Source organism: Oncorhynchus masou, chromosome 10, assembly GCF_036934945.1.
Source record: "Oncorhynchus masou masou isolate Uvic2021 chromosome 10, UVic_Omas_1.1, whole genome shotgun sequence".
Lineage (NCBI taxonomy): Eukaryota > Metazoa > Chordata > Actinopteri > Salmoniformes > Salmonidae > Oncorhynchus > Oncorhynchus masou.
In genome coordinates, this window is record NC_088221.1 from 19,737,181 (window position 1) to 19,749,663 (window position 12,483).

The 12,483-nt window shown below is 42.4% G+C and overlaps 1 protein-coding gene across 1 annotated transcript in view; it reads left to right on the forward strand.

The window, feature by feature from the left end:
• Window positions 1-12,483, forward strand: part of LOC135547290 (collagen alpha-2(V) chain-like) — a 58,987-nt gene that overhangs the window by 43,985 nt on the left and 2,519 nt on the right. The window contains exons 15-52 of the mRNA XM_064976134.1: window positions 731-784; window positions 1,473-1,517; window positions 1,600-1,653; window positions 1,875-1,973; window positions 2,058-2,102; window positions 2,201-2,299; window positions 2,603-2,656; window positions 2,862-2,969; window positions 3,205-3,258; window positions 3,363-3,461; window positions 3,544-3,597; window positions 3,896-3,994; window positions 4,099-4,152; window positions 4,258-4,311; window positions 4,486-4,539; window positions 4,697-4,750; window positions 4,894-4,938; window positions 5,050-5,148; window positions 5,269-5,376; window positions 5,645-5,698; window positions 6,129-6,182; window positions 6,271-6,324; window positions 6,439-6,492; window positions 7,019-7,126; window positions 7,221-7,274; window positions 7,417-7,470; window positions 7,673-7,834; window positions 8,155-8,262; window positions 8,384-8,491; window positions 9,427-9,480; window positions 9,618-9,725; window positions 9,974-10,027; window positions 10,334-10,441; window positions 10,543-10,596; window positions 10,695-10,802; window positions 10,972-11,272; window positions 11,529-11,710; window positions 12,137-12,379. Of these exons, the coding sequence (XP_064832206.1) occupies window positions 731-784; window positions 1,473-1,517; window positions 1,600-1,653; window positions 1,875-1,973; window positions 2,058-2,102; window positions 2,201-2,299; window positions 2,603-2,656; window positions 2,862-2,969; window positions 3,205-3,258; window positions 3,363-3,461; window positions 3,544-3,597; window positions 3,896-3,994; window positions 4,099-4,152; window positions 4,258-4,311; window positions 4,486-4,539; window positions 4,697-4,750; window positions 4,894-4,938; window positions 5,050-5,148; window positions 5,269-5,376; window positions 5,645-5,698; window positions 6,129-6,182; window positions 6,271-6,324; window positions 6,439-6,492; window positions 7,019-7,126; window positions 7,221-7,274; window positions 7,417-7,470; window positions 7,673-7,834; window positions 8,155-8,262; window positions 8,384-8,491; window positions 9,427-9,480; window positions 9,618-9,725; window positions 9,974-10,027; window positions 10,334-10,441; window positions 10,543-10,596; window positions 10,695-10,802; window positions 10,972-11,272; window positions 11,529-11,710; window positions 12,137-12,379 (3,354 nt within the window). The remainder of the gene's footprint in view (window positions 1-730; window positions 785-1,472; window positions 1,518-1,599; window positions 1,654-1,874; window positions 1,974-2,057; window positions 2,103-2,200; window positions 2,300-2,602; window positions 2,657-2,861; window positions 2,970-3,204; window positions 3,259-3,362; window positions 3,462-3,543; window positions 3,598-3,895; window positions 3,995-4,098; window positions 4,153-4,257; window positions 4,312-4,485; window positions 4,540-4,696; window positions 4,751-4,893; window positions 4,939-5,049; window positions 5,149-5,268; window positions 5,377-5,644; window positions 5,699-6,128; window positions 6,183-6,270; window positions 6,325-6,438; window positions 6,493-7,018; window positions 7,127-7,220; window positions 7,275-7,416; window positions 7,471-7,672; window positions 7,835-8,154; window positions 8,263-8,383; window positions 8,492-9,426; window positions 9,481-9,617; window positions 9,726-9,973; window positions 10,028-10,333; window positions 10,442-10,542; window positions 10,597-10,694; window positions 10,803-10,971; window positions 11,273-11,528; window positions 11,711-12,136; window positions 12,380-12,483) is intronic.

A 12,483-nucleotide genomic window follows, 5' to 3' on the forward strand; every position in this document is an offset into this window, starting at 1 on the left:
CCACAGAAGAACTCTGGAGCTCTTTCAGAGCGAACATCGGGTACTTGATCACCTCACTGACCAAGGCTCTTCTCCCCCGATTGCTCAGTTTGGCTGGGCGGCCAGCTCTATGAAGAGTCTTGGTGGTTCCAAACTTCTTCCATTCATGAATTATGGAGGCCACTGTGTTCTTGGGGACCTTCAATGCTGGAGACATTTTTTGGTACCTTCCCCAGATCTGTGCCTCGACAAAATCCTGTCTTGGAGCTCTACGAACAATTCCTTGGACCTCATGGCCTGGTCAAGTTGTAGAAACAAAAACCTGTTTTTGCTTTGTCATTATGGGGTACTGGGTGGAGATCGATGAGAAAAAAAATGTAATCAATTTTAGAGTAAGACTAATGTAAAAACAGTGGAAAAAGTCAAGGGGTCTGAATACTTTCCGAATGCACTGTATGTGTGTTTTTTTCCTTTGTATTGAAAACAGGCTCTACTGCAAATGAGACGTTGGTCTCAGTTGATCCCCCTTATAAATAAAAGTAGAATAATAACATGGGTCTGTTTGCAACATCTTTTGGTATTTGCAGGACTAGTCCAAGTTTATCAACTCTCTGCCATTTAACACCTATTTTCAACTTGTACTTTTTCCTTACATGTATATGTTTATTGCTTAATGGTAATTTTGTCAATACATTCATATGTTTATTGCTCTGCCACACTAAAAGTAATCATGATTAATTGCTCCTTTTAGGGCCCTAGAGGCATGCCTGGGGAGAGAGGTCGCTTAGGAGCAAATGGAGTGCCGGTAAGAATGAGAACACTTAAAGTTGGGGGGTTAACGCCACCTTGTTCGTGAGAGTTTCCTCTCTCGACAGTGGGTTTATTTCAGTTCATAGCCCAAACGGTTCGGATGCTACAGACAGAAGCTGGCACATCAGTGTTACAGACTTTAGGCAAGTCCCGTAGGGCTTGTGGGGTCGTAGAGCAAAATGAAGAACACCATCGTGTTTGTGAGCGTCTCATCTATAGAGTGGTCTGTTGGGACGCCACAGACGTTTTAGTGAGAAGACCGATTTTCCGGATGTCTCATGGTCTGACAAACACCACTTTAGCTCGACCACCTTCCAAAGCAGATGCAGAGGGCCGACATAGGTGGATGAGGTTGATCCTTGAGACGCAGCCCATGCAAAAAATATCTCTGTCGGATTTTGATGGGGATTTTTTTTTAAATGATGTTACTTAGATCTTAAGTTAATATCATTTTCAATTGTATTGCTCATTTTTATATGCAAGAGTATAAATGTAATGACTCCAGATAACAAGATATTGTTACATCCACTCACCCCATTGCAAGTCCTCAATTATTTTTTCAAATCTATTTTATGTATTTGACAAGTGTACATGATACACATTTCCGATGCCTTTACAATAATTGTAATGATATATTGTATTATGTGTGAATCCAATTTAATTTTTTATTTTTTTGATTGTAGGGAATGAAAGGTCCTCCTGGGAACATTGGTAAATCTGGTCCGATGGTAAGTTGGCCTGCAGTTGCTACTAATATAATACAGCATTTGAGCTATTCGTTAATTCAATTTTCTGGTATAATACTTGCAGGGTCCATTAGGTATCAATGGTCCCCCAGGTTATCCAGGAATTCCAGGAATGAAGGCAAGTACTGTAGACTATCAAGTAGAACATTAAGTATTCAAAACATGTTCAAATCAATGTGATTTAAATAGTAACTTCGGAGGCTGTATATGTAGCAGTGTATGCAATATGTTGTAAATGTAACCTAATAACATACAGTATATAGCTAACTAATAAGGTAATTTAGGACTACTGTATGTACATAAAATGGACTCATGAGGAGTTCTGTTTCTATTCTCCAGGGCCAACCTGGTGCCACAGGAGTGCGGGGGCCCGAGGGGCAACAGGGACAGAGGGGCGAGACAGGACACCAAGGCAGGGCAGGATCTACTGGCCAACAAGTAAGGGTATTATTTATAACACCTACTCTCTTTGTTAAACATCATTGTGCTGTACTTTTAACATGATATATTTGCTATATTTAGGGTCCTTCAGGAACAGACGGGGGGCCAGGTACTAAGGGTCCAGTGGTACGTATATTATAACATAATTGTATTACCACATAGCATACCTAGATTCATACGATCATAATTGATGTCTATTGAGAGATATTTTTGTTGTTTTGTAGGGTACTATGGGTGTGCAGGGCCCCGGGGGTCACCTCGGCCCCCATGGTCCACCCGGACCTCAGGGAAGCACTGGACAGCCTGGGATCAAAGGTCAACTGGTAATGTGGCATCCGTTTACTTTGGATAGAAGTAATTTTCTACTCATGGGAGGTCCATTCATTCATGTACAATATAGATGTATACATACACTGTCAATGTTGCATGCATGACTTTACCAAAGCACAGATAATATGGCCCAGATCACCTAACTAATGTACCATTACTGCATAACAGTTGTTTGACTGATTAACAAGATGGTAATATTGATTTTCATTTTATGATACATTATACATTATCTCAGGTGCACATTTTGTTTTTACTATAGTGATACAGTATATTTATGGCTCTCGTCTTTTTTTCAGGGAGATGTTGGTATACCTGGGTACAAAGGAGAGGCCGGACCCAAAGGAGAACCTGTAAGCCCAAATAAAATGTGACCATTCACAGAGAATATGTACAATATTAATACTATTATGTACACTACGTGTTATATTGTACAATACTTGGATGTCTACACGCTCATTATTTCCCATTGAATGAAATTCAGATACTGTCATAATTGGAGCAAAGTGTATTGAGATGGTTAAACAAATGTTAAATATAGTTTGTTTTGATTCATAGGGTCCCCCTGGTTCCCAAGGAGTAATCGGGCCGCAGGGAGAGGAGGGAAAGAGAGGAACTCGGGGTGACTCTGGCTCACTAGGACCACCCGGTCCTGTTGGTGAGAGGGTGAGTCTACCGTTGGCCTCTTACTGAACACTTCTAGATGATTAGGATTTAGGTCAGTGATTTTAACTTAAGACTTCTCAGGATGGATCTCAAATTTATCCCACTTCATACTCCAATTGATTTAGCTGACATTGATATCCTCAAACATGTGCAGAAAATATATTGTGTCATAGATGTAATCTTGGTGTATCGTATGTGTCTTCATTTCATATATGGATGGGCATTTGTATTGCAGGGGTCTCCTGGTAACAGAGGTTTCCCTGGTGCTGATGGATTACCTGGGCCTAAGGTACAGACAGAGATCTATTACAGCTACATCGGTGGTCATTAGACTGGATTCTTAGGACAGGAGCCCCAGCCCGAACCTAATTCACTAATATGTTTCTCCTGAAGGGTGCTCAAGGAGATCGTGGACCTTCTGGCATATCTGGGCCTAAAGGTTCCGGAGGGGATCCCGGGCGCACTGGTGAACCTGGCCTCCCAGGCGCACGGGTAATGTGAAGATATCATGAATAGCTTTCCAAGATTGTTGTCTTTGTTTCTGAGGCTCATAATTGTGTCTGTTGTTTTGTAGGGTCTGACTGGCACTCCAGGAGTCCAGGGAGCAGAGGGCAAACCAGGACCACTGGTAAGGTTGACAAAAGAGTGTTTACTACACACATCCAATTTTGGTCCGAGCTGAACAAAAAACAGAACAACTGCAGAGAAAAAGGTAATGCACTCAGTGATTGCCACCTCTCCAGCAAGTGTTCTTAAAAATTAATGCTTTCAGTGATACACAATCAAGGCTTAGACCGACAGGCTATTTGTCAGGTGATCAATGACCGGAGAATACCTCTTTTCGAGGTTTGACCATTAGTATCAGTAGTCATAACACTGAATGAACAGCCAGAGGTAAGAGTTGTTTTCGTGCCCTCTGTCTGAAGGGTCCAGCAGGAGAAGATGGCCGCCCAGGACCAGCAGGGTCGATTGGAACCAGAGGTCCTGCAGGAACCATGGGAACACCTGGACCAAAGGGCTTTAACGTAAGGAACCTTGGAAGTTCTAACATTCTCAAGATATCTTGCTATCAAACTTTTCAATTCTCCTCATGATGACTTGAATGACTTCTTGTCTTTTCAAATCATAGGGAGACCCAGGGAAGACAGGCGAACAAGGATCTCTGGGAGTGGCAGGACAAAGAGTGAGTACGGATGTCAATGAGCACTAAATGACCTCTGCCCTCATACGTGTTTATGGGGAAAATTATGTTCATGAGGACGTTTACTAATGATGACTTCCTTTCTAGGGTCCTCCTGGGAAAGAGGGGGAAGTTGGCCCTGCCGGTCCCGCTGGCCCTCCGGTAAGTCAACAAGTTTCTCTGATTGTCGTCATGACTGATATCTCGTACTAAACATTTTGGTACAGCATTTTCCTATCAGTCAATATTATGCAACGCCACTGCACATCTGATTTGTAAAGTATACTCTCTCATAACATACTCTTCAACAAATGTTGATTCTCTCTTTGTCTGAAGGGCGTTGCAGGTGAAAGAGGAGAACAGGGACCACCTGGAGTGAATGGTTTCCAGGTAGGTTATTCTGGATTTTGTCATAGATGCATGGATGTTGTTCACAAGCAGCAGTTGATCACTGAAAGTGGCAACAAAGATTGTAACTCATAAGGGATGATTGAATCAACTGGGCACTGTTGTCGTCATCTAAAGTGTATATGCTTTTGTGTATTAGGGATTACCTGGACCCCCAGGCCCTCCTGGAGAGTCAGGAAAACCAGGTGATCTGGTGAGTTTCATGAACACTTGCATTGTTTGAATTAGCTGAAGTATATATCTAATGAGATAAATACTGTAGATCCTCTATTTCATGGGATGCAATACTAATTTGTGACATCATGACGATGGAGTATGAATTTCTTTCTTGTTTAGGGTATCCCTGGAGAAGGAGGTGCCGTTGGCCAGATTGGACCAAGGGTAGATTGATCATTTTACTAATATCAATATATATTGGAATATATTGCACATATATACAATGTACTATTGCAGTAGACACAGCATGACTGACAGACATTTTGTCCCTAACAGGGAGAGCGTGGAATCCCAGGGGAGAGAGGAGAACTCGGACCTCTCGGGTTGGCTGGAGCCAAGGGAATCCCCGGAGCACCAGGACCCGATGGACCAAAGGTATTTGTTGTCCATGTATAGAGATATTGTAATATGGAGCCACTATGGAGGGTTATGCGTATTGGATTTCTTAGTCTGAAAATATGAATATGAACCCATTGCTTTTTTTCCTCCCCAAAGGGTAGTCCTGGTCCCACTGGTAGTCTTGGTGACCTAGGCCCTCCTGGTCTTCAGGGGATGCCTGGCGAGCGAGGGATCTCTGGTTCTCCTGGGCCTAAAGGCGACAGAGTAAGTATTCCCACACTGCATCATCAGCTTCTCATCCTATCATATCCATGGGAGATGATGTATATCTATCTCAGTGTCTTTGTTTCCATCTCGCTGTATTTGTATGATTGTTTTCTACAGTTTCTTTTGTGTGGACCCCAAGAAGTAGCTATTGTTGAAATAACAAGTAGCTAATGGGGGTTGAAGTAAACAATTGCATATATATATGAGAACACAATAAATAATATTAACTGTCGGATTTTGACACGTGACATTCTCCATCATTTAGGGGTCTGGTGGAGAGAAGGGATCAGAAGGTACACCGGGAAATGATGGCGCAAGAGTGAGTCAAATTGACACGTGACTTCTTTCACTTCAATGTAACACTAACACACATTTTGTCATTTCTTATTCTGGCCTAAGACAAATAGTTTTGTGTCTTGATCATGTGAAGACAGAAAGCAGATTTGTCTCGTTTGAAAAGTGCTTGCCCCAGGTTCTCACCAAGCTTATGCATACAGTTCAATCACTGCTGGCATGCAGTGATTGTGTCGGAACAGGATAAGTTACCTGTACTTTAAGGGTTGTAAAAAAATAAACAAAAAAGACACTTCTTGGATGAGTTATTCTACAGGGGAGTGTTACAGTGAAAGTCCATTTGGAAACATGTTGCTGCATATTCTGTCAGAGAAACAATTGTCTGCTCAATTCATTGCACGACTCAAAAATGGTATGGTATGTATTTCCCCTAAAAATATGTTTTCTCACCTCAGGGTCTTCCTGGTCCTCTCGGCCCACCCGGACCCAATGGACCTAGCGGTGAAAAAGTAAAGACATAGTTTGCCGAAAGCGAAAAATTATTAGTTAGTTCATCTTTTGTTGTTACAGTAGAACTAAAACTTGTTGTAATTGCAGGGAGAAGCTGGACCTAAAGGTCCTCCCGGGCCTCATGGATCAAGAGCTATGCCTGTGAGTGGACAACTGGACATTGAGTATTAAAGCATACAATGACACATTTACCTTGAAACGATCATATCAGGTATTATGGCATTGTAATGCTCTATTTATATTCTGTTCCACCAGGGACCCCGTGGTGAACCTGGTCCTATTGGTCCCGTTGGGTTTGGTGGACCACCCGTAAGTCATTATTTTCTGTAACCCATACCTATGAGATGACAAATGGAGTCACAGTGATCATAACAATTCATGGTCATGCAGATGTAGGATATTAATTTGAGCACCCTGTTGCAGGAGAACCTTCCTGCGATAAATGTTCCCTTATGAAAAATGTATCAAAATCAAATCAAATTTATTTGTCACATACACATGGTTAGCAGATGTTAATGCGAGTGTAGCGAAATGCTTGTGTTGACGTTGCTCTTTCTCAACCCCTACAAAAATTAATTATAATACACATAATTATTCACATTTCCTGTTGCTGCAGGATTATTTTCCTGCTGTAGAAAAGTGGCTCAAATTAAGATCCTACATCTGTACTGCATTCAATATACTGTATCATGTTATAATAATAATTTGTAAAATTTCTATAATGCTTTTTATAATCTCATATTCTTAGACCCCCTTTTGTGCTTTCTAGTAAGAAAAGTAGTGCATTTGGGCTGTTTCCAGCTCTCAGGCTTGGTGTGTTTTTGTCCTTATACAGGGACCTGATGGTCAACCAGGAGTTAAGGGGGAGCCTGGAGAGCCTGGTCAGAAGGGTGATGCTGGTTCTCCAGGGCCTCAGGGCTTGGCTGGATCCCATGGACCTCCTGTGAGTTAACACGCTACATTATCTTGTGCTACATTATCAGACAACAGACAAACAGGAAGAACTATCTCATTCAGCAATCTTCATCTCTCCGCAGGGTATTTTCGGTGTGGCTGGACTGAAGGGTGGAAGAGGAACCCAGGGTGCACCTGTAAGTTCATGTTATGAATTATGACTAAAGCCTCTTGGGACTGTGACAGGAATTGTGCCCAGGTATTGACACGTGGTACAGATAGTATATAACCATGTAATAAATAGTAACCATGTAGATCTTCTCATCTTTACACTCTTAGGGCCCCACTGGTTTCCCTGGATCTGCAGGCAGGGTTGGACCACCAGGCTCAACTGTAAGTCATCATCAAACCACTATTGGTTCTATTGGTTAATGTATCAATTTGGAAGTAGCCACCCGCTATCATTTCAATATGCCACTCGCTATTGAATACAAAAATTATAACCACTGATCACCCATTACTTACACACTTCACATTGTTCTCAGAGATAAAGAACAACAACAACAGTAACAAAACAACACTCTCTTTGTAACAGGGTCCAGTTGGAGAGGCTGGACCCCTTGGTTCCCCTGGGAAAGAGGGTCCTCCTGGCCTTCGTGGAGAGAATGGATCCCCTGGAAGACAAGGAGAAAGAGGCCCCCCAGGACCAGCCGGGGGCTCAGGAGACAAAGGAGACTCTGGGGAAGACGGACCCACGGTAAACTATTACGTTTTGCTGAATAACAATGATTCTCAATCCGTTCCTGGGAGAATCCCAAGGGCTGCACATCACCAAGTCCTTGATAAGTTGAATCGGATGTGTTCATGCCAGGTTAGAACATAAAAGTACACCTCAGGAATTGCTTGTGCGGAAACACATAGCTGTATAATAGTTTATCCAAAAACCCAAACAAAAATATCAGGAATCATCCAATTCATGAACAGAACTGAATTTGGAGTTTGAGTCTTGAATTGGATTGACCACAACCCTGTTACATGGCAATATGTAGACAATATCAACTGGATTTGTTTCCACAGGGTCCTGATGGACCTCCAGGTCCAGCCGGAACAACAGGACAGAGAGGCATTGTGGGTCTTCCTGGTCAGAGGGGAGAGCGTGGAATGCTGGGACTTCCAGGACCAGCAGTATGTTCCGATTTCTACACATTTGTTTGAATCCCACTAATGTGTCCGCAATCTGAGCTGCTTCCACATTGCATATTACACAGTGCTCCTCATGATTCCATTGTCCCTGTGGTGTTTGTAGGGTCCTCCAGGAAAACAGGGGACTGCAGGACCTGGGGGAGACAAAGGCCCCACTGGCCCGGTCGGTTCTCCTGGTGCCAACGGACCTCGTGGTGATCCTGGTCCAAATGTAAGTTCCCCCTTCCATTTTTTTTCGCCAAAACTTTTCACTTCACTATTTGTCCTCTTGTTCCTAGCAGTAAGAGAGTTTATACCATGGCATTGTCGAATACTAGTATCTGATTGGCTAAATGGGAATTCTAGAGAGTTAATTATTTAAGCAATAAGGCACAAGGGGGTGTGGTATATGGCCAATATACCACGGCTAAGGGCTGTTCTTATGCACGACACAACGCGGAGTATACCACAAACCCCTGAGGCCATATACCACAAACCCCTGAGGCCATATACCACAAACCCCTGAGCTGCCTTATTGCTATTATAAACTGGTTACCAACGTAGTTAGAGCAGTCAAAATAAATGTTTTGTCATACGCGTGGTATATGGTGTGATATACCATGGCTGTCTGCCAATCAGCATTCAGGGCTCGAACCACCCAGTTCATAATTCCCTATAACGCACGGTATATCAGCACGGTAGAATTCAATGGCTATAGTTAATTCTTACCTTTTCTATTTGAGCTACTTTTGAAAACAAAAGTCGATTTGAAAACATTATTGGCATTGTTGAATTCGATTTTCATCATAGCATGCAAGGACTGATGGTTTAGTTAGCTAAACTGGCAAGTATGTTTGTTTGGTTACCAAGGCAACCACTGTAGAAATATATAGTACATTTGCTAGCTGCTTTAGTGGATGTTCACATTTCTACATGAAAATGAACATATTTCTAGCGGCAAATATGTTAAATTATAGCCATGGTATAAAAAGGATAATCAAAACAATGCAACTCCGTGGAAGGTTGTTCCAGTCCGCCAGCGTGCCATGAAATACACCTTCCATGTCATTCATTATTTTCCATAGAAAGCATAGCCCCTCCTTGATTATCCCTCACATATTTCGTACAGGTTACAGTAGTTATTCACAATACGTTGTTTTCCTCCAGGGTCCTGCTGGATCTGATGGGCCGCCAGGCAAAGATGGAGTCATTGGTCAAAGGGTACGTGCAACGCTGTGTCCAGAATGTCTCATATTGTTTATTGTGCTTGACCAACCGTATTGAAACAGCAAGACAAATGCCTTACAACCTTCTGTAGCATATACATTTTATGGTTCTGATTTGGATGATTTCAACAGGGAGATCGAGGGGACCATGGTCCAGAGGGTCTAGTTGGGACCCCAGGACAACCAGGAACTCCAGGTCCAGTCGGTGCCACCGGTGGTTCTGGAAAGAGAGGAGACGCTGTACGTAATATGCCCTTTTCATTTATGTAAGGAATTTCCTTGTCAATACATGAGAATCCCAAGATGAAATAAAATGGGAAAAGAAAAGGGTCCTGACAATGTTGTACATGTTCATTATATACAGGCATAAGGCTGTCATTGTAAATAAGAATGTGTTCTTAACTGGCTTGACTAGTTAAATAAAGGTTAAATACACATAAAAATATATTTATCTAATTAACTCATGTTGGTATCCTATTCATACACAGGGTTCCAGAGGACCAAACGGTCCACCCGGTTCAGCAGGAAAGAGAGGGTTAACGGTAAGACCATCATAAACATATACATGAATAAAGGTTAACACTTGATTTTACTTTAATGCCTAAACCACCAATAAATGTTTTTTTTATGTTCAAACATATTCAATATCCAATAGAAATGAGCCGTCACAGAAATGATAACACAGCACGCTGTGGTTTTGACTACTAAAGCATTAGGCTTGACCCGTGTGAGAACTGCCCATTTGCATATTTGTATGGTGACACGTAACCACAAACAGAAATGAGCTTTCTCATTTTTCATTGGACGTCCCATAAAATGTGATTGCATGGTGTCGTTCGAAACAACAGGGACCACAAGGACCAAGGGGTGATAAGGGTGACCTCGGAGACCATGGAGATAGAGGACAGAAAGGACACAGAGGTTTCACCGGTTTGCAGGGTCTACCTGGACCACCTGTATGTCAAATCTTACTTATATAAATACTATAAATAAATATTTATCTTTAATTGAGTAGAACTTATATACAGTGAGTTTATAAAACATCCTTTATTTTTAGGGCACCACAGGAGAACAGGGAGCATCAGGAATCATCGGACCAAGCGGTCAAAGAGTAGGTATAATATCAGGCTGTTAAATGATGGTCCATGTTGTTAACCATAATGTATTTGTTTCATTATAATGGATCTTTATCATGGTATGATATAATAGGGACCCCCTGGACCAGTTGGACCCCCAGGAAAAGAAGGGTACATCGGACAACCTGGACCAATGGGACCTCCTGGAACCCGTGGAATTAGTGGCGAAATCGGACCTGAGGCATGTCAATTTCCACTTCAAAATCATTTCACCTACATGGACAACTGATATGGACATTTCCTGGGAAGTCAGCGCAAACATCACTAACATTTGGCACATTTTGTCAAAACACTTCATTTGTTCACACCTTGTAATTACTCTCTATTTACCATAACTCTTTGCTTTGCAGGGACCTCCCGGAGAGCCTGGTCCCAATGGTCCTCCCGGGCCTCCCGGACCCCCCACAGCTGCCATGGATGACCTATTTGGCAGCATGCATGACTATGATGCTGGACCCCCTCCTCCAGAGTTCAATGAGGATGAGGCTCTGCCCAACAGCAATGCAACTCAGCAGCTGGACCCAGGTGTTCAGGCCACTCTGAAGGCCCTTAGCAGCCAGATCGACAGCATGAAAAGCCCAGACGGCAGCAGGAAGCACCCGGCTAGGACCTGTGAGGACTTGAAGCAGTGCTACCCACTGAAGAAGAGCGGTGAGTTGTTGTTTCCATGAGACAAAGGGAAGTCCATCAATGAGGTGTTTTTTTTGGTAGTTTTTCAGTATTCAGACCATGTCATATCATGCAGCCATTGCTTAATGTGATGTGGGGTGGTGTGTATTTTGGCAAAACTTCTACCCCTAAGGATGCTCAAATCACATTAGAAACATCTCTTTGGTAAAAAAAAAAAAGTCAATAGACCAGGGCAGATGGGACAATTGTGGGACAATATTCTCTTTCTCTATTCCAGGTGAATACTGGGTCGATCCAAACCAAGGAAGCTCAGAGGATGCTATCAAAGTACATTGTAATATGGAGACGGGAGAGACTTGCATCTCAGCCAACCCCGCCAGCATACCTAAGAAAGTATGGTGGAGCAACTCAAGGAAGAAGCCTGTGTGGTTTGGAGCTGATATCAATAGAGGAACACAAGTAAGACCATTTTTCACCACAATAATAATGTATTACTGTGATTAGCATTCTAATTAGAAAGGAAACTGCTTTGGGACCTGTTGGATCTCTGGGTATTCAAAATGTTCCCCTTCAGTGGTTTAATTTCGGAAGTCTGCGGGAATTCTGCTTCCATGCATTCCACCAAAATTATGGGATAAAAGTATTTGATATGGTAGTGCAGTATTGCTGAGGAAAAATACTTTCTTTGTAAAGCAAGTCTGAAGACTAAATCTAGCAATGGACACACATTTGACAATCACAGATAATATTTGCTATGTAAATGTGACACATGTACATAACTACGACATGACCGATAACTGCTGATTACATCATAGTGAAATGTATCTGAAAAGTGAGTTCATCATTTGCTGCTGTTTTTTGTTTTCTCTTTTTGTGTTTTTGCAGTTCACCTATGGTAACAAAGATCAGCCTGCCAACTCGGTGACCGTCCAGATGACATTCATCCGTCTGCTCTCCAAAGAGGCTTCTCAGACCATCACCTACCACTGCAAGAACACAGTGGGCTACAAAGATGAGGCGACTGGGAACCTAAAGAAAGCAGTCATCCTCAAGGGGTCGAATGACCTGGAGCTCAAGGCAGAGGGAAACAACCGCTTCAGATACACCGTGGTGGAGGACAGTTGTGGAGTGAGTATTTTCTATGGGTGTTTTGTGGCAGTGTAAGTTTGGTTCCTGAAACATTTCAATCTTTACTTACAAAAAAAAAACATGTCAAATTTGCAGTTTCACAT